The sequence below is a fragment of the Lampris incognitus genome, chromosome 2 (genome assembly GCF_029633865.1).
Source record: "Lampris incognitus isolate fLamInc1 chromosome 2, fLamInc1.hap2, whole genome shotgun sequence".
NCBI lineage: Eukaryota > Metazoa > Chordata > Actinopteri > Lampriformes > Lampridae > Lampris > Lampris incognitus.
In genome coordinates, this window is record NC_079212.1 from 93,143,134 (window position 1) to 93,164,091 (window position 20,958).

Consider the following 20,958-nt stretch of genomic DNA (forward strand, 5'->3'; position numbering starts at 1 on the left):
AATCCCCGTGGGGCAATTCTTCCTCTGCATTTAACACATCCAAGCTGTGTAGCACCCGGAGCCCAACTCCAGTTCGTCTTGCCATGCCCAGGTCAGAGGCACAGACAGGAGTATAACCCCCTAACACGCATGTCTTTTTGATGGCGGGGGGGGGGGGGGGTAACCGGAGCACCCGGAGAAAGCCCACCACAGACACGGGGAGAACATGCAAAGGCCACACAAGAGGACGACCTGGGATGACCCCCCCCCCCCAAGGTTGGACAACCCCGTTTGAACCCAGGGCCTTCTTGCTGTGAGGCGACAGCGCTAACCCCTGGGCCACCCTGCCGCCCATTTAGAGTTGTATACAAACACATTGTCTCAAAATCTGCATCCTTTCTAGTGGTAAGTGAAAGAGATGATACTGTTCATTTGTCAGCACTTGGGTGGGAAATAGTTTGATCTGTGCTGGTTTCTCTGGTGGTTAATTTCACAGCATGTTAATACATTTCACAACGGTCTCCATTTAATTCTTCAAAACTAGGGAAGTTGGGCAGTTTGTTCCCCTTTCACACCTTCCCTGTTGTCGGGCGTGCTCTTAAGTAGTTTTGCAGTTTTTGAACTTGATGTAATTCGTTGGTATCCAGCTCAGAAACGAAACTGGCGACAACGCCAAAGTCGCGCGGCCGTGCGTAGCTCGCCTGTGGCCACCTTCCATTGGTGCGTGATCTTGATCGCTCGACAAACGTCAAGCGTGCCACGATACCTAATCTAACGTCATCATAACAGTGACACCCGTGCGGACCAATCGCACAATGCTCCCGGGCTCTCCAAGATGACGACGTAATCAAGGAGCCAATCACACCAACGCCTGGGACGGGCTGGTTTGTTGACAGGAAGTGTGAGGCAGTCGCAGCAAGCCAGCCTCAGTGCCCGCAACTGAACCGTAAGTGTGGCCGCATTTCCACACTGCTTCGACTCCTAGTGTGTTCGTGGAACTAAATTATGAGTTTTAAGATTGATTCGAGGCAAAGATGCAATGGAGGTCAGTGGTAGTTGGGCTGGTCGTACTAAAACTGTCTCTAAACTGTGTCTTGTGGCTGGCCTTTGGACTTGGACGTAATGTAAGCTGGGGGTTCAACTTCCCTCTCAATTTTAAATTGCACAAATTAGATTTAAGTTTGTTCCACGATGGGAAAGAGGCGGCTGCCAAGCCCGACGCGTGGTCTCAGCGGACACACGACTACAGGTACGGAGAGTTACAGACGCCCTCCCCCAAGATCGGAGAAGAGTCGCCTCAGAGATCCTACATGAGCCTTTTCGATGGCAACAGGGACGAGTACGTCAGAAAGTACGGCTCCTTCCCAGACACGCTCAAAGCCAAGATGAAGGACATGGCCAAGGAGATGTTTTACTTTGGGTATGACAATTACATGAAATACGCCTTTCCCGAGGACGAGTTGAACCCCATTGACTGTGAGGGGAGGGGACCAGACATTCTCAACCCGTGAGTCACTCGATCTGATTACCTGTCTCAAAGAATGTAGACCTGACAACTATCTGCTGAATACATGACACATGTACAGTACACAGCTATGACCAGGCCAACCGAGTCATGCCATGCGGTTCTACATGTTACATGTATAGTACACAACTATGATGAGGGAAACCAAGTCATGCCATGCGGTTCTACATGTTACATGTATAGTACACAACTGTGATGAGGGAAACCAAGCCATACCATGCGGTTCTACATGTTACATGTATAGTACACAACTGTGATGAGGGAAACCAAGTCATGCCATGCGGTTCTACATGTTACATGTATAGTACACAACTGTGATGAGGGAAACCAAGTCATACGATGCGGTTCTACATGTTACATGTATAGTACACAACTGTGATGAGGGAAACCAAGTCATGCCATGCGGTTCTACATGTTACATGTATAGTACACAACTGTGATGAGGGAAACCAAGTCATGCCATGCGGTTCTACATGTTACATGTATAGTACACAACTGTGATGAGGGAAACCAAGTCATACCATGCGGTTCTACATGTTACATGTATAGTACACAACTGTGATGAGGGAAACCAAGTCATGCCATGGGGTTCTACATGTTACATGTATAGTAGACAACTGTGATGAGGGAAACCAAGCCATACCATGCGGTTCTACATGTTACATGTATAGTACACAACTGTGATGAGGGAAACCAAGTCATACCATGCGGTTCTACATGTTACATGTATAGTACACAACTATGATGAGGGAAACCAAGCCATACCATGCGGTTCTACATGTTACATGTATAGTACACAACTGTGATGAGGGAAACCAAGTCATACCATGCGGTTCTACATGTTACATGTATAGTACACCACTGTGATGAGGGAAACCAAGTCATGCCATGCGGTTCTACATGTCACATGTATAGTACACAACTGTGATGAGGGAAACCAAGTCATGCCATGCGGTTCTACATGTTACATGTATAGTACACAACTGTGATGAGGGAAACCAAGTCATGCCATGCGGTTCTACATGTTACATGTATAGTACACAACTGTGATGAGGGAAACCAAGCCATACCATGCGGCTCTACATGTTACATGTCTAGTACACAACTGTGATGAGGGAAACCAAGTCATGCCATGCGGTTCTACATGTTACATGTATAGTACACAACTATGATGAGGGAAACCAAGGTGTACCGTGCGGTTCTACATGTTACGTGTATAGTACACAACTATGATGAGAGAAACCAAGTTGTACCGTGCGGTTCTACATGTTACATGTATAGTACACAACTGTGATGAGGAAAACCAAGTCATGCCATGCGGTTCTACATGTTACATAGTACACAACTGTGATGAGGGAAACCAAGTCATACCATGCGGTTCTACATGTTACATGTCTAGTTCACAACTGTGATGAGGGAAATTAAGTCGTAACATGCTGGCTGTATGTTAGATGTTTACAGTACGCAAATATGATCAGAGGCAATTGATCATAATACACCAGCCTGATAACTGCCCTCTGCCACCAAGTCCTATTTGCATCTGTAATACGGGCAGTTTGTAACCAAATTAGTAAAATGAGCTTCAGGTAAATGTACAACTTTGGCACCAGTTTGATAACGGAAAGGGCCCCTTTAAACATGTATTATGGTTATCCTTGCATGGTGGTGTTGCCTATCTTCCCACATGACAAGACAGTTTATACAGTCTACACTAGTCCACATAGATGTGCACTAGAAAATCAATTGTATACTCATCAGTTTTATTACTGCTGCTATCCACAGGCTGAATTTTCCCCTGCTTTCATTTCAGGTCTAACATCAACATAAACGATGTCTTGGGGAACTACTCTCTGACACTCATTGACACATTGGACACCTTACTGGTGAGTTTCCGTGTCTTATCTGTCATGGGAAAGATCAGATTATTAGTAATCAAACCAGAAAGCTGTGCAAATACATACATTCGCCACAAGCAAGTCAGAGTATTTAAGCACAAATCATTATGTGCTTGCATCATTCAGAATTAAAGGATATTTAGGAAAATGCTTGAATGATTGTTACTGGCAAAATTAGATGAGTAGAGTCTTTTGAGGGATGTTGCTTGGGGCTTGGGGAATTTTCTCTGAAACTGAAATACTTGCTTTAACTCAAACCTGTACTACTACTGTGTGTCGAGAAACATATGTGAATTGTGTTAGAGTCACAAGGGAAATTCAGATTTTCAGAAGAAAAGGAAAACAACCCAATAAAATTTGAACACTCGCAGTGGTCACTAACCCTGCTCCTGGAGAGCTACCATCCTGCTGGTTTTCCCTCCAACCCTAATTTAACACATATAAGTAGAATCAGGTGTGGTAAATTAGGGTTGGAGTGAAAACCAGCAGGATGGTAGCTCTCCAGGATCAGGGTTGGTGACCGCTGTGTCCGAATACCAACCCCATAGTTGGCATTCCCCTTACACTTGAGTATTACGTTCATGCGCAGCAGCCCAGGTAGAGAGGGCTATGTCTCCATAAGCCCAATCAGAAGCCTAGTGAGTTTTATGAAACACAGAATGTCAGGTCCTTACATCTTCTATTGGTCACCATGCAGTGTGGTGTACTATATTCTATTTTAGGCACAAAAAATAAAAATAATCTCTTCAAACATTAGCACAACCTACCAGAAGAGGGCGTTTGAAAGGAACAAGAGTGGCTGCAGCAGGAAGGAGGTTCTGAAACGTTCTGGATGTTAATAGAAGGTCCCTATTTATTGACGTAGTTTATTACGGTTTATGTTGTAGTGAGATGTCCTAAAAGAAAGAAAGAAAATAAAACCGAAGCCAGGACAATCAGAGCAAAAAGGCTTTTTGTGAGCCTTCACACTCCTTGATGCTAGTCTTCCCTCTGCAGGTGCTCGGCAACGTCACAGAATTCCACAGAGCTGTCAAGCTTGTCATAGATACAGTATCTTTTGACAAGGACTCTACTGTGCAAGTGTTTGAGGCTAACATCAGGTACAAACGTTATTTCTATCACATTACCCTTTGACCTTTGTAACTTGCTGTTTTATAATGTGCCAGTGTCAATATAAAGCATCATCATAAACACACAATCGGGCAGAAATAAGCTGTTAATGCAGCCAAAAACCAATGAATGCTTGTGTTTACAGAAGTAATACTTCCTTTGTAAGTATGTGATAATACATTCATTTTCAAGCTACTCTAATTGATAATTAAAGACGTGTGTGTGTGTATATATATGTAAATTTGCTAAAGATGGGGGGCATCCGGGTAGTGTAACGGTCTATTCCATTGCCTACCAACATGGGGATCGCTGGTTCGAATCCCCGTGTTGCCTCCGGCTTGGTCGGGCGTCCCTACAGACACAATTGGCCGTGTGTGCGGGTGGGAAGCTGGATGTGGGTGTGTGTCCTGGTCGCTGCACTAATGCCTCCTCTGGTTGGTCGGGATGCCTGTTCGGGGGGGTGAACTGGGGGGAATAGCGTGATCCTCCCATGCGCTACGTCCCTCTGGCGAAACTCCTCACCGTCAGGTGAAAAGAAGAGGCTGGCGACTCCACATGTATCGGAGGAGGTGTGTGGTAGTCCGCAGATTTTTTTCCAAGGATGAATCCGGAAAGTTCCCGCCCTCAGGCGCTAAGATTGGCCAGATCTGCCTGTCAGTCAAGGCCGATGTGAACGCGCAACAACCCTAACCCTAGCCATGGTTGCTAGCTAACTGTTAGCCATTAGCCACGTTTGCAACCAAGCTAACTGTGCCAACTTAACTGTGTGTACGGTAAGCGAATATTTTTTTCCTGGGATGAATCCGGAAAGTTGACTGACAGGCAGATCTGGCCAATCCTAGCGCCTGAGAGCGGGAACCTTCCGGATTCATACTTGGAAAAAAATATTGTCCTCACCGGATCGGCAGAGGGGGTGGAGCAACGACCGAGACAGCTCGGAAGAGTGGGGTAATTGGCCGGGTACAATTGGGGAGAAAAAGGGGGAAAAAACCAGAAAAAAAGAATAAGTCCAGAAAACTGTTTCCTCCAAAGCTCAAATCCAGTATCCAACACAGCAATGCAGTTCCCTTGATCTTGGATGTCAAGTTTGTTTGCATAACTTACAGGGCCCTGTTTAGGTTTCTGTCAGTTTTTGCAGAGTCAAATTTCTTCCAGTGTCCTGCTTTTGGTGTCCATCTGCAGGACGGGAAAAAACGCTATCATACAGATGGTGCCAGTTTCTGGCTGAGGTCAGGTCGATGTTTACTTTTGCGATATGTTTTTTTTTTTTTCCTAAGTATGTGAGTCTCCAATCCTGCAGTAGGCGTAGTCAGTATGGCGTCAGTACTGTCCTTGCACAGCTGCTTCTTGTTAGCTAGTCTCGGAAACGTCTAGCTAGACCCGACTGATCAGTGTTTTAGGTGTAAAGAAAGAGTAAAGGCCACCCTTGTTAAATGTGTAAACACAGTGCTGGACTTCAGACACATGGCATGGAAGGTAAAAGGGCTGAACAACTAACTCTGTGCCAGATCTCAGCCTTTTATCAATCAAATCAGGTTTTATTTGTGTACCACATTTTGTGCAATAAAGTTCAATATGCTTGCATCGGAACAGGTTAATAATGCAAAAAGAAAAGAAGAGGGAAAAAAATTAAGGTTTAGGAAAAAAGAGCAGGTTAAAGGTCTAAAAAGCAACATAAAAAGCAAGAGAAGAAGTTACCAGTTACAGTAAAAAAAATGTTGCTCCTATTCCTCTTTTCTTTTAAGGATCTTGGGAAGCCTTATCTCCGCTCATATTCTGCTGACTGACCCAAAACATCCCTTCGGCAAGGTGGGCCTGGAGGGCTATGACAATGAACTGCTTCACTTGGCTCATGACCTGGCTGTGCGCCTGCTGCCTGCCTTTGAGAACACCAGCACTGGCATTCCTTACCCCAGGGTAAGATCCATCAACGTTCTGGGGTTTTGCTTCATACAGATGCCAGAAATACTTTCGGAAAAATAGAAGGACTTGCTGGTCTACCGACATCAGCACTTTCCCCTTCTTACATGAACTCTTATTAAACTCTACTCGCTTGTGCTTGCAACGCAGGTCAACCTGAAAACTGGAGTCCCTCCTGATAGCATCAATGAGACTTGCACAGCGGGAGCCGGCTCACTCCTGGTGGAGTTTGGGGTTTTAAGCCGTCTCATTGGCGATTCCACGTTTGAGTGGGTGGCCAGGCGGGCTGTCCGAGCACTGTGGAACCTAAGGAGCAATGAAACTGGCCTGTTAGGTGAGCACAGCATTTTTATTTAATGACCCCCCCCTTCCCTTCTTCCCTTTTCATTCCTTCATTTCTTCTAGGGGAAAAAAGATAAGTTCAGAATCAGTATCGCTGTGCACACAAGTGCAGTAGTCATGCTGCAGAGGATGCAATATGGGGCAAATTGGCTGGAGCTGTTGAAAGTTGAATGCTTTCTCCGTTCCTTTCTTTCTTCCTCCTTCCCTTCATCCCCATTAGGTGTAATGTTAAGATTATTTCAAGGCAATAACGTTTTAATACAATTTCTTCTCTCATTCTGCCATGTTATTTTAGGAAATGTAGTGAATATCCAAACGGGCCAGTGGGTTGGCAAGCAGAGTGGTCTAGGAGCTGGTATGGACTCCTTCTATGAGTACCTACTCAAGTCCTACATCCTTTTTGGTGAGAAAGAGGACTACAAGATGTTCCAAGCTGCTTATGAGAGCATACAGAACCACTTGAGAAGAGGGTGAGCCCAAAGACATAAAATAATATGAATAGAGTATATTGTCTTCATTGCCTTGATATTTCATATTGAAAAAAAAGGACATGATGCTACACTTTTAAGTGTGTTTGTGTGAGGGCATCTTACAAAGGGATGTCACTGAATAACATGAAGACACACTGAATAGCATTGCACACTGACAAAACCCTCCCTGCACTTCATTTGATTTCTAGGAGAGAGTCGTGTAATGAAGGAGAGGGTGACCCACCTCTCTATGTTAATGTGAATATGTTCAATGGCCAAATCATGAACACTTGGATTGACTCCCTGCAGGCCTTCTTCCCAGGGCTCCAGGTTGGAATTTTGGATTTTCAGCCATGACAATTTCGATGCATTGGTTTTTTACAATTGGGGCGTGTGTTGTACCTTAAACAACTTTGTGGCACTGTGCTCTAGGTGCTGAATGGAGATATAGAGAATGCCATTTGCCTCCATGCCTTCTACTATGCCATCTGGAAGCGTTTTGGAGCTTTGCCAGAGAGATACAACTGGCAGTTACAGGCTCCTGATGTGCTCTTCTACCCCCTAAGGCCCGAACTGGTGGAGTCAACCTATTTGTTGTATCAGGTAGCAAGACATATCCGTTCTTACATTTTGCAGGGAAGGATGGCTAAACGGTTTCCAGTAATTTGAACAAGTGATTTCTCCCTTCCACACAGGCAACCAAGAATCCTTTTTATTTGCATGTAGGCATGGATATTCTTCAGAGCCTCGAGAAAAATGCCAAAGTCAGGTATGTACCTGACCTTGCTTTAGTACTTTCTGAAGGCACATTGATATTTTGAAGGAGTTGAGCTTGAGTTGTGTCCTTTGCAGATGCGGGTATGCCACTCTCCACCATGTTGTGGACAAGTCCAAAGAGGATCGGATGGAGAGCTTCTTCCTCAGTGAGACCTGCAAATACCTTTTCCTGGTATAATTCATTCTTCAGTGGTCAGACTAATGGCCCGGTTTGCCAATGAATTCGTAGAATCTTCATTATCAATACAAATAACGAATATTTTTCCTCTTTCCGTTTTGTAGCTGTTTGATGATGACAACCCACTGCACAAATCTGAGAATAAGTACATCTTCACTACGGAGGGCCACATTGTGCCTATAGACAAGCGCTTCAGGGAGAAACAATGGAATGACCTATTTCCTTGTGAGGAGGGAGTGCTGGCAGAAAAGGAGCCAAACAGGTGGCATGCTAGCAACATCACTAACGTAAGTCTATTATGATGGCCTGACCCAGTTCACTATCACCATATAAAATTATATGAATGTATTTTGATCCAATGAAATGACTCAAGAGATATTATATGACTGTGGACGGGATTTATTATATCTGATGTGTGGATATACCTGCTGTAAAGTAGCTAAGTCGGTCTTTTTTTGTGTGCTAAAGTGTGACAGGATCCCAGAGGAGCGTCGGTATGCTCTGCCACTCAAGAGTGTCTACATGAGACAGATAGATCATATGGTGGGACTGTTTTGAGAAAGAGGATGTTGAGGCTGATGAGCAGGTCTTCAGTATACTCCCTGTGTCAGTCCTGATGCGGTGAGGTGAGAAGGTGTCCACTGCTGGTCCAGCTCTTCTACAGACCTGGTTACAAACTTCCAGCACTCATGTAAACCTGAAAGAAAAATTGGATTATTCACCATATTTATTAAAGGTTTACTATCTTGATCTACGGAGATGAAGCATCTGCTGCACAAAGATGAAAAATTAACTTTTGTGCAGGAAATTGTGGAAATGACCTATTTAGATGGTGAATTTTTGAGCGTTTGAATATGATTTTAAAATGACTGGGATGTAGTTTTTTGTTTTTTTTGTTTTTTTTCAAGAGAAACAACAGCTGTTCAGGAGCTGGTTATGGTGTGCGCGTGCATATACAGTATGTGTGTTTCGTGTGACTGTGTTTCCAACCTACAGCTGAGCTGTGAACAATAATAACATGGCAGGGGGACTGGTGTCATTCCACCACACACACAGTATGTAAAATAATATGAATAATTACAATCTTCACTGCTTAACACAATTTCACCTAACATGACTATCAGTGCCTCGGTGCAGTTGATTCTCCCAGCTATTACTCACAGCGCTCTTTTTATAACGACAGGTGGTAACTAACGTTGTTCTTGTGACGTGATATTTATAATATGTACGAGACCGTGCCTCAAGGAACCTTTTTGTATTCTGTAACTCTTTGTAGACCGGAGGTCGGTTTCCCAAAATATCCCCATTCAAGGTAATTTTATCTTCGCCGCATTTAGAAAGAGAACGTCTCATGCCTCCCCGAACGCAAAACTACGATTTGTTTTTCTTTCCACGTTTAATCTGGTCTCGTGGATAGACGAGGCTCAGCGCTTTCGGTTTTTACCGATTTTCACCGAAAAACATCCAGATTTTCAAACTGATTTTCACCTGCATTTTATGTTTCCACAGAGCCAAAAGTTGTTCCTGTTCGTGTGAGGTTATGTAACACTGTTCTCTTGTGGTGAAATTCGGCATGCCGGATGGCTTTGAAAAATAAAAAACCGAAAACGCTGAGCCTTGTGGATAGACGAAGACCTCCCTTTGTCGATTGTGGAGTTATTTATGTCTTGCACTTGCGTGTCTGATTGTCATCAAGTGCAACAGAACAGAGCGTCTCCGGCGACACCCGGTCTGGGGGGAACCTCCCGTGGGTGTTTCCGAGCGGAGGAGCGGCAGAATACTTTTTACACGTCGAGATGCTTCCAAGCTTGTTGGCTGCCAAACCCCGTTTGCAATCATACTTCGGATCCAACAGAGTAAAAAAAGAAAAAACCAGGAATGCATGTTTCTCTCAGGCCTCGTGAGTCCAGATCTGTGTGCCACGGCCGTGTGAGAGGGAGCCTTTAGGATGACACAGGCTATTTAAAGTGCCTTAACCATTTCGGTACTGCAGGATATGATGTAGTGCATACTCAGTGTGCATTACGTGTTATTTCTTGATTATATTGCACAATGGGAATCATTCCACATAGTGTGTACAGTATTTACTCTGACTATACCACGAAGCTCGTTGTTTAAAGACATGACAGAACAAGCCATAAAGATTCATATGTTGTTTTTGTTGTATGGTTGTAATGAGAGAGTCCATGTCTTTATTGGTAATAGTCTCTTGTGTGCGTTATGTATTTTGAGAGTCATATTTTGTTAGTACACAGCTCATGCTATGTTGCTAATGCTGCGTTCACGGATGCGTTGTTGGTCAACATGTTTTTTTTTTTTTTTCATTTGTAAATTAAAATCTTGGGTGTACCAGCACCTTTTTTTTGGGGGGGGGGGTCAGTCCAAATGGCAGTTCTCATTTGCTTTTCCCCACATTATTTTACATTATAATACCTGAAAATTGTAATGTGGTGTTAAGAACTCAGGGTATACAGGATTTTTTTTTTTTTTGTAAGTGTACACTTTCATAAACGACTGTCTTGAAAAGTTGTTGCCTGAATGGTTTTGGGCTGCTTAGGGTTTTCTGTTGGGTTTCCTAGAGCTTAACTGACTAGGGTTGAAGGTGAAGAGCACTGACTTTTGAGTATTTACATATGCATTTCTCTAAAACAATTTTTTTTTTAAAGGTGAGCATCCACAACCCCACCAATACATGGACAGACTGATGAGGATGAGCTCGTAACGTCGTGGTAAAGTCTTAGACCCCGTTTACGCTCGGTTTTAAAATGAGTTTTTTTTTTGCGGTTTTGTTGCGATAGGATCACAAGTGGACAGCGCTGCATACAAGTGTAAACAACCACCGAAGCGTTTTGGGAACCAGTTACTCAAACCACTTGCCGAGGTGGTCTGGGACGCATTTGACCACATACCTTTTTGTAGTGTAAACACTAATGTGTCCTGATGCGTCCCCGACAAGGACGTAACAGGAAATCTTCTTCGGAGTAACGAAATATGATCACGAGTGGTCAGCAGGAAGCATTTGGAGACGCATGGTAGACACAGGTGCAACCGGTGATGTGTCTCGCCGTCCATATCCATCCATCCATCATCTTAACCGCTTATCCTACTCTCAGGGTTGCAGGGATGCTGGAGCCTATTTCCAGCAGTCATTGGGTGGCAGGCGGGGAGACACCCTGGACAGGCCGCCAGTCCATCACAGGGCTCACACACACACAGCCATTCATTCCTAGGGAAAATTTTAGTACGACCAATTCACCTGACTTACATGTCTTTGGACTGAGGGAGGAACCCGGCGCCCACGGAGGAAACCCACACAGACACGGGGAGAACATGCCAACTCCATACAGAGGATGACCCGGGACGACCCGCCAAGGTTGGACTACCCCGGGGCTCGAACCCAGGACCTTCTTGCTGTGAGGCGACCGCGCTGACCACTGCGCCGCCGTGCCGCCCCACTTGTGATCCGATCGCCCAGAACACATTTTAAAACCAAGTGTAAACAGGGTCTTAGTGATGTAACGCTCCATTGCATATGATGGATGGATGAAATTACTGTGAGAACCTCCGAGGGCTATTTGTTAACTTGGGCGTGTTGTCCGGGTTCTGCTGAGCATGGATCAAGGTTGGAACCACATGGTGGCGTCAGAATTGTCACATATACATTCACTTTGGGAGCAAGTTAATTTCATTTTTTTTTTTGTAACACTGGCTGAGCTGTTCCCAGCCCATAGGAATAACACCAGTGCATTATAAACCAGACCGGTCACTCCCCTTCTACCATTTCCTCTCAGGATATCGCAACTTTGAACTAAATCAGGTGTCGGCTGCAAACGTCTAAGCGTGGATGTTTGTCTCCTGCTGATGGAGACATGTCCTGAGGAGATTTTATGAAAATAAATGCCAAATAATGAACAAGACATTGCTGTTGCTTTTTTATTTGTGGAAAAAAAGTACTGTTTCCTACAGAAGCATTAATAATTTAATCCAGTGTTACATCTCCAGTCTTGTTTCTGTACAATACTTGTCTTAAAGGCCTATGTGTATGAATAAGCTTGTTTCCGAGGTTTTACAAATTGAATTCGTCAAGTCTCTTTACCGTAGTCAGCATCAACATGGTTTCACCAACATTTGGACACATCATGATCTGGAATTGGGTCACTCGTAAAACCGCATTGGCCCTTCCCAACTTGTACATAAGGTTGAGGATTCTAACATGGCCGTCACCCATTAGAATCCATTCTGATGTCTGCCTTTACTGGCGCTCCACCTCTGCTACAAATAAAATCTATTTCTACTGAGAGCTCAGACTCAAAATCCTAACGGAGGTTGAAGTGCATATGCAGGTGGTGAGGTCATCTTGTTTTGCGTCTTTTGGCATTTGTCAGCCACTTGCTGGAGCATAAAGATGATGCATTCACCTGACACCTATACACTTACGTGAATATGAGAAGTTACTGTACGACTTTCTGCTGAACGAAGCACTGGTGTCTCAACTACAGATGCATAGCACTGCATTGAAGAACTCCTATTGTACCCCAGACTTAGGTGAGCATTAGGACGACTACAGATTTGGGACAGATACCTGCACAAGATGTCCTCTGACTTCAGGGCTTTCTTCCGGTCTCACTTGACCCAAAAAAAAGTCTTTGGTCGAAGCTATAAAATGGTTTTTGAACAGAGCAAATACATAACTTCATTTTTTTGGGTTTTTTTTTTGTTTTTTTGTTGTTTTTTTACGTTTACATGTGTCTCTGAGAGTGGCTGTGTGTCAGGACGGTTTCTCTTCTTGGTCCTCGGTGGATATTCAGCTTTGTAGACGAGACTGCTCACAGCTCAAATCGAGGAGGGGTATAAAGGAGGGGGAAGGGCTTCAACAACGCCTTTGAAAAGAGGGGAAAAATTGCAGTTTAATAGCGTGGATGTATGCTAGTTGTGCTTTACATTACATATACACAATACTTAACTGTGTCACAAGTAATTGCTGCAGACGTCATAGTTTGTCGTGCTAAAAACTAGAAGAACTTCACTCACCCATCTTGAATTTTTGAGCATGGCTCTTAGAAGAGACCACAATCCTTCAGGTTTTCCTTGATGATGATGTCGGTTACGGCATCAAACACAAACTTGACGTTTTCTGTGTCTGTGGCGCAGGTCATGTGAGAGTAGACTTCCTTGATGTCTCGACGCATGTTGAGGTCCAGGAACTGGATCTTAATGTAGTTACCGGCATCCTCGTACGTATTGGGGCCTTGACAGAAAGAGTGGTTAGAAATGTGAATAAAAGGAAAGGGAGCAACTGATACATTGCTGGTGGTGTAGCCGCTTTAATGACCTCACCATCATAATCTGGGAAGCACATGCTGAGATGAGCCTTCTTGATTTTCTCGATGAAGACGTCTTTCTTGTTGAGGAAGAGTACAATTGAGGTGGCGGCAAAGTAGCGGTGGTTGCAGATGCTGTTGAACAAGTGCAGACTCTCGTGCATTCGGTTCTGAAAAGGAACAACAAAGGGGTTTTTCCTTTAGAATAACGCTCCCAACGGGACTTTCAGCTTAATAAAGCGTAGGTGGCAAAAGAAGGAAAATTATATCCAGACTAGGAGACAAATCTATGGCTATGATGTCTGAAGTGTGTCTCTGTTGGTCTCTTACCACTTCGTCATCCTCCACCAGCACCATGTCGTAGGCGCTCAGAGCAGCGATGAAGATGATGCAAGTCACACCTTCAAAGCAATGGATCCACTTCTTCCTCTCCGACCGCTGGCCGCCCACATCAAACATTCTGCATGCAAATGACGGCAACATAATCAAGACTGTGGTGGTCAACTAGCCCGGCCGGGGGTCGGCGCACAGTGATGGGTTATCTGTGATGCGATTTACTTGTGTTCTCATCTTGGGGAAAACTGCACCGGGTTTATGTGCCCTCACCTGAAGTGGAGATCTTTGAAGGAGAACTGGGTCTCGATGATACCTGTGGTCTTCACTCTTGATCGCAACACGTCCTGCTCGGTGGGGACGTAGCCGGGCTGAACCAGTCTTTCCAAGTCGTTGAGATAGCTGCAAGAGAACAAAATTCATTCATTTATGCTTTCAGTTTTTTTTCCCCCTCCGTAATTGTATCCAGCCAATTACCCCACTCTTCCGAGCCGTCCCGGTCGCTGCTCTACCCCCCCCCCCCCCCGATCCGGGGAGGGCTGCAGACTACCACATGCCTCCTCCGATACATGTGGAGTCGCCAGTCGCTTCTTTTCACCTGACAGTGAGGCGTTTCGCCAGGGGGACCAGTGGCGCCCCCAAGGGGTGGCCAGGGGTGGCCACGACCACCCTGATACTATCCCTGGCCCCCCAGCCACGAGTCGCATATGCAGAATATGCTTCTGATTATGCATGATATGCTTCTATCTGATATTTTACATTAGGTGCTGTTCATTTAAATCAATAATGTATATTTTTCTTAACTCTCATATTGACAGTTTTCAACTAGCCTATACAGTACACTACAACAGCATCATAGAATTCCCGAAATTCAGTCATGACTTTTGGTTCTGGTGTGCCACCCCAAGATTTTCAGTGGCCCCATTTGGCCCCCCCTATGAAACATTTCTGGGGGCGCCACTGAGGGGGACGTAGCGCGTGGGAGGATCACGCTATTCCCCCCAGTTCCCCCTCCCACCTGAACAGGCGCACCGACCGACCAGAGGGAGGCGCTAATGCAGCGACCAAGACACACACACATATCCGCCCCCCCCCCCCCAAGATGCGACTAATTGTGTCTGTGGGGGACGCCCGACCAAGCCGGAAGTAACAAGAGGATTCGAACCGGCGATCCCCGTGTTGGTAGGCAACGGAATAGACCGCCACGCTACCCAGACGCCTGTTTTCAGTTTTTTGTTGCTACATTCGTGTCTTTGTTTGGCAAGAACAGAGACTGCTTTGAGGGGATAAGAAGGCAAGGGTTCCTACTATCCGGCGGAGTCGTTGAGCTGGTACTCCGAGGCCCTGTCAAAGCAGGCCTGGATGCCGCTGTCCTTCCACAGGCGCAGGATGATGTCCGACAGCTCTTTAGGCATGGTGCCCTCCTCGATCGTGTCCGCAAGATGCACGAGCTTCCTGGCATCATCCTGCACGGGACACGCAGAAAGCCAAACACGTTGCACGGCCAACAGTTACACGACTGGTGAGTAGTTTTGTTAAGAGGTGGGTTAGACGGCGTCCGCCCGCCTTATAATCGCCATTACCTGCTGATCGGCGTGTCCGTAGTTGATGTTAAGCGTGTTCATGGCCTTCACAATGGCCATGATGGACTGGAGGGTGTTGCTGTAGATGATGACGATGAACTCCAAGCACTCCTCAAGCGAGTAACCGTCTTTGTGGATAATTCTGTGGAGAGAACAGAAACGTGACTAACGAGGCGTTCGTGTGCTGGGCGGAGCTTTGTCACCGTGTTTGGGAGGAAGGTGAAGGATCTTACTTCATTTGTTTGACAATGGTGCTCTTTCCCGATTCCCCAGCACCTACGCGACACAGGGCGGATACGTTAGCGTAGCATGCGCAACACTGAAAGACATTACGGTTAGTAAAAAAAAAACACACAAAAAACCCGTTACGGTGAGTGAATTTCCGTAACCAGCGTGAGCAAGGCACCGTGTGATTTGAAAAGTGTGTTGAAATTGTTGCGTTTTGGAGGATATTAGAGAAACTCTGCAAATATGTCCGTCTTCCGGTATGACGCGGAGTCGGGACAGGCTAAGCTAACTGTTAGCCCACGCAGACCGGAAGTTCCGACAGTCGTCCTGGCTGGCCTTCCTTCTCTTGGACAGTGATTTATTTATCTTTTAAATGTTAGACATGTGTTTTTGTAAGTTGTTTTTTCGGTAGTTTGGCTATATATAGTGTTTTTGTAGTTTGGCTATATATCGTGTTTTTGTAGTTTTTTTGTAGTTTGGCTATATATCGTTTTTGTAGTTTTTTTGTAGTTTGACTATATATCATGTTTTTGTAGTTTTTTGTAGTTTGGCTATATATAGTGTTTTTGTAGTTTTTTTGCAGTTTGGATACATATAGTGTTTTTGTAGTTTTTTTGCAGTTTGTCTATATATCATGTTTTTGTAGTTTTTTTGTAGTTTGGCTATATATAGTGTTTATGTAGTTTTTTTTGTAGTTTGGCTATATATCATGTTTTTGTAGTTTTTTTTGTAGTTTGTCTATATATCGTGTTTTGTAGTTTTTTTTGTTTGTTTTGTAGTTTGTCTATATATCATGTTTTTGTAGTTTCTGTTTTTTTTGCAGTTTGGATATATGTGTTCTTGTAGGTTTTGGATCTGCGTTCTTGTCTTTGTGTTGCACTGGTGTGGGCTGGGGGAAACGGTTTCATTTCATGTAAGTACATGAAATGGGATGACATATAAATGTTCCCACTTCCTGATCTTCGTTTTGTTGTGCTGTTTTTTTTTCTTCTTTCTTTTCTTTTCTTTTCTTTTCTTTTCTTTTCTTTCTTTTTTGGACAGGTTGGCGTTGTATGTACTGAAGATAAACACTAGGCTGTAGTATTGATCCTAATACAGCGTAAGGCCTAAACTCCCCTAAAGCCGATGTCAGGAGGAACTCCTTCTGTCCCTGACCTACATGAGGGGTTGAGACCAGCTGAGCATTACCATTTATCTCTACCAACATGGCAGCTCTTCTCAGGTGTAGGGGATCAGTCCAGCAGAAACAGTTTGAGAAAACTGTATGCTGAGATCCAAACGTGTTTTTTTTTAACTCGGCATTGTCACAGTACAGCCTCTGCAGTCAAAATCTGTTTTTACGACTGAGAATTAACAAGGTCATGTATCGACAACTGTTACTAAATTCTCAAAACTTGACTGTTATTTCTACCCCCCCCCCCCCACACACACACCCAGGTAATTACATACACAACCCACTGAAGCTTTTGGAGAGTGGTCCAAATTTTTTTTGGTTTGGTTATAGGGCATGTTTGTGCTGCTTAGTACAAGTCCTGGATGTTGAAACACTTGTTGGTTTAGGATTAACGAGGGATTGGGGTTAGCATCTACCAAAGTGTCTCAGCCATACAATGACAGAGGTGATTAAGCAGATCCCAGCTGCTAAGATATTGCTCGCCCTCATCACAATTTAAGTACACGCAATGGCCCCAGTACTTATTCAATATGATGAGTACTTTGAGGGGATACTAAAGGTATTATAGTATGGTAAAAGTTACCGCCATTTTCTGTGGGCTCACATATGTGACAGAATATTTGCGTTTCTACTGACAAAACAGATTGCACATGAACACTGAAACTTGAACCACAAAACTTGAACCAAGACACGTGAAAATAAAAACTAGATGTCTATATTCACAGCGAATGATCATTCTGAGGAAAAAAATAATCTCTTTGTATGTACCGTCCTTAAACCCACAAACTTTCTAACAAAGACACGACCCACTATGGAAGATTGTTTTTCATAATGAAAAAAAGTTCATTAGCCACAAAGCAAATTCAGTTAACATGACTTCCCAGTGAAGTGCTAAGTCCATAAACATCATCTCACGTAGGATTGTGGTCTCATGAGTTCCTGCGATGGCTCACGGGGACTCTAAAGTTTCTTAAAGTTTTAAGACTGTGTTGTGCACCTTGCTGCATGTGGGCCCCGCGGGCCCCTCAGCCCTCGTACTGCCCAAGAGAGCGTGGTGGATTTTTACCTAGCAGCAGCAGCTTGACAGTTCTTGCGTCCTTGTCAGCATCCTCCTTCAGCTTCTTCTCCAGCTCCCTGGAGTGCTTCTCCTCAGCGCTCGCCCCAGCCCCCATCCTGATGTTTTTTCCGGCTTCGGCCCCTGTGCTCAAAAACCAAACGGCAGGAAAAAGGGAAACGGGTCCAAGCCGATCGCCTACAACCCAAACTAGTGCCGTCGACTATGCACGCAGACACGTCAGCCGCCTCCGAACGACACTGGAGAATGTGTCAGTATTTTCCTGTCTCAGGAAAGGATTTCGGGCGCCCCTGGCCCACCTGACAAGCAATGGCCAATGGAGTACAAGGTCAGGAGTCTCCTGTGGGGCAGGGTGAGGAGGTGTGTGAGGGAAAGCCAGGGGTATGTCAGTGAAGAAGTGACGCCAACCTTTTGGGGGACTTTGCTGTGGTCAGCAGAAGATGCACATCGGCTCAAGTGCTTATCCATCTACAGTGTCTTATCTTGGCTTCGAGTGAGAAGCAGAGAAAGTGAAAGTGGCTGATGCCTTGTGATTGCCCCCCCCCCCGCTGCAAAACGGGCAGGATTTGTCAAAACTAGGTTTATCATGTGGACTTGATTAATTTTGATGTGAGGTTGAATGTCGTCGTCATTGAATATATGGAGTTCTTACCGGGGGGGGGGGGTCCATTTAGAGAGACAACACCTGTCTGGTCTGTAATGTGGTGGGACGAGTCTCTATCTCTCCCCACTGCGGTCTTGGATCATCAAACTAGACAACGACGCCCCCCCCCCCCCAGTTTCCAGGGCAACTGTGCAGAGACATAGTGGTATCTCTTATTAAAGTATACAGCAAACTGGAGGGTGAGATCTAAAGTGCTTAAAGAGCTTTGCAGGTTCACCTGATAGATCTTATTGACCTTAATCTGAAGCTGGTGAGAGATCCTAATCCTCTCTGTTTCAGTTGTGTGTGTGCCCGTGCATGCATGTGTGTGTATGCTATGTGCAAGGTAAGGTGTGTATGTTTGTGTGATTCATTGCACTGCATATTTCTCCATCCACAGGCATCAATTCAACTTCACCTTGCAGGTTTTCCTTTGCAGGACAACAGTGGTTAAGCTCCTGAGTCACTACTGGCAATGAAAACACTGCTGCAGCTCAGTAAACACAATGGACGGCCTGGTAGACTGGAGCAGAGAAGCCCACGCACACACGATGTAGACCAGGGATAGGCAACATGGTCCAGAAAGGCCCGGTGTGGGTGCAGGTCTTTGTTCCAACCAAGCAGTTACACACCTGATTCTATTAGTCAACCAATAGTTTTTGCTAAGGACCTTGACTTGTAGACTCGGGTGTGTAACTCATTGGTTGGAACAAAGAGCTGCACCCACACCGGACCTTTCTGGACCATGTTGCCCATCCCGGCTGTAGACCATGAAAACTGAACCATGTGATCAGAACGGCAGACAAAATGATGCATATGTTATAATAAAATATAGAGCTTTGATTTATTAGTCGGCAACATCAACAAGGAAGGAAGGATAGTAATTTGTACAAGTCAATTATAATAACATCAGCTGTGCATTATATCATACATGACTTTACTGTTACCTCACTGACTGACCCCCGTAGCAGAGCTGGCAAATCCCAAATAAGATAGACGTTCGTTTGGAAAAATGCAAAATGTGTTTTGCACGTGTTTTTTGATTGATAGATTTGTGTGGGAGTGTGTTGGAGTGTGTGTGTGTGTGTGTGTGTGTGTGTGTGTGTGTGAGAGAGAGAGAGAGAGAGAGAGAGAGAGAGAGAGAGAGAGAGAGAGAGAGAGAGAGAGAGAGAGAGAGAGAGAGAGAGAGAGAGAGAGAGAGAGAGAGAGAGAGAGAGAGAGAGAGAGAGAGAACCAAAATCTAAAAATGTTCTTTTCTGTACTTCCGGCATTTTCCACCGTAATGGTATAAGCACACCTTTCTTGTACCGATACATTCCCATATTCCCACAACGAGACAGAGATCCACGGACATCCACGGCAACGTAGCATTTTGGACAGATATCATATACATATATTGTACATGCCATGCACACAATAAAAAGTCACCTTCCAAGGAGTTTTGTTAGTCATTCCTTTTCAGATGCGATGATCACCATTATAGAGGCTGTAGTTATGCCATTTAACCCCCCCCCCCCCATGGAAGTTTTTATCCCAAACAGTGTCAAGTGTCATGTCCCACATCGCTGATCCAAACGAGATGGCACAGCGCTGCGCTGATGAAGCAGGCTGCTGAGAACATTCTGGGACTTCTCTGAGGTACCCAGCTCCCTCGGTAAATATGGTACTGGTCAAAACGATCGACCCCCCCCCACGCGCTGCGGTCAGTACGTTTGTCTGCAGTAATTTAACAACGACGACCCATTTACAGAGGAACAACGGGGACAAAGGTCCACTTAACAGAACCGGCTGGAGTATCGTCTCACACGGGACTGGCGGGAATGCAAACTTCACAATGCATCTGGGAGCTAAAATCCTGTGAGCAGTGTAACTACACGCGCTCTCATAGAGAAGCTTGCATCTATAGCGTCCTATAAGCATCTATAGCGCCCTATAAGCATCTATAACGCCCTAAAGTGTAGCTATAAGTCATTGTAAGATTCATTATAACCATGTATACGCCCTCACAGCACGTCATAACCACCTTTATGATACATTATGTCAATTTAAAACGGATTTATGCATTATAAATATGTCATCATTAGCCTGTTTATCTGTCAGATGTCATAATGCATCATAGCCAGCTTGTTTTGTAGAGATGCATAATGAGACTTCAGTGATGTTTCACAGTCTTCAGCCGTAGACGTTAGTCATTGTAATACACATTATGGGAAAGTACTGGTCTTATAGATGCAATAGATGCTTATAGGGCGTTATAGATGCTTATAGGGCATTATAGATGCTTATAGGGCATTATAGATGCAAGCTTCATAGAAAGTGCTACCGAATATACCGTATACGCCACATATATGACTGATCAAGTGTTTACCGTTTATCAGTCGGGACCGCCAATATGGCAACTGAAG

General features: G+C 44.8%; 2 protein-coding genes across 2 annotated transcripts; one reads left to right on the forward strand and one right to left on the reverse strand.

Moving 5' to 3' along the window:
• Positions 1-911: 911 nt before the first annotated feature.
• Positions 912-12,113, forward strand: edem1 (ER degradation enhancer, mannosidase alpha-like 1). The gene is made up of 12 exons (XM_056273666.1): positions 912-1,486; positions 3,315-3,387; positions 4,396-4,499; positions 6,255-6,426; positions 6,580-6,763; positions 7,067-7,241; positions 7,451-7,571; positions 7,674-7,844; positions 7,937-8,010; positions 8,094-8,190; positions 8,301-8,483; positions 8,665-12,113. Exons 1-12 carry the CDS (start codon positions 1,014-1,016, stop codon positions 8,752-8,754), a joined length of 1,917 nt encoding a protein of 638 aa, XP_056129641.1. The 5' UTR covers positions 912-1,013; the 3' UTR covers positions 8,755-12,113.
• A 1,140-nt stretch (positions 12,114-13,253) lies between these two features.
• gnat1 (guanine nucleotide binding protein (G protein), alpha transducing activity polypeptide 1) lies at positions 13,254-18,007 on the reverse strand. Its single transcript, XM_056273644.1, has 8 exons — positions 17,902-18,007; positions 15,667-15,709; positions 15,434-15,575; positions 15,159-15,316; positions 14,124-14,252; positions 13,848-13,977; positions 13,534-13,687; positions 13,254-13,444 (listed from the first exon to the last, which is right to left on the reverse strand). Exons 1-8 carry the CDS (start codon positions 18,005-18,007, stop codon positions 13,254-13,256), a joined length of 1,053 nt encoding a protein of 350 aa, XP_056129619.1.
• Between the last annotated feature and the right edge of the window lie 2,951 nt (positions 18,008-20,958).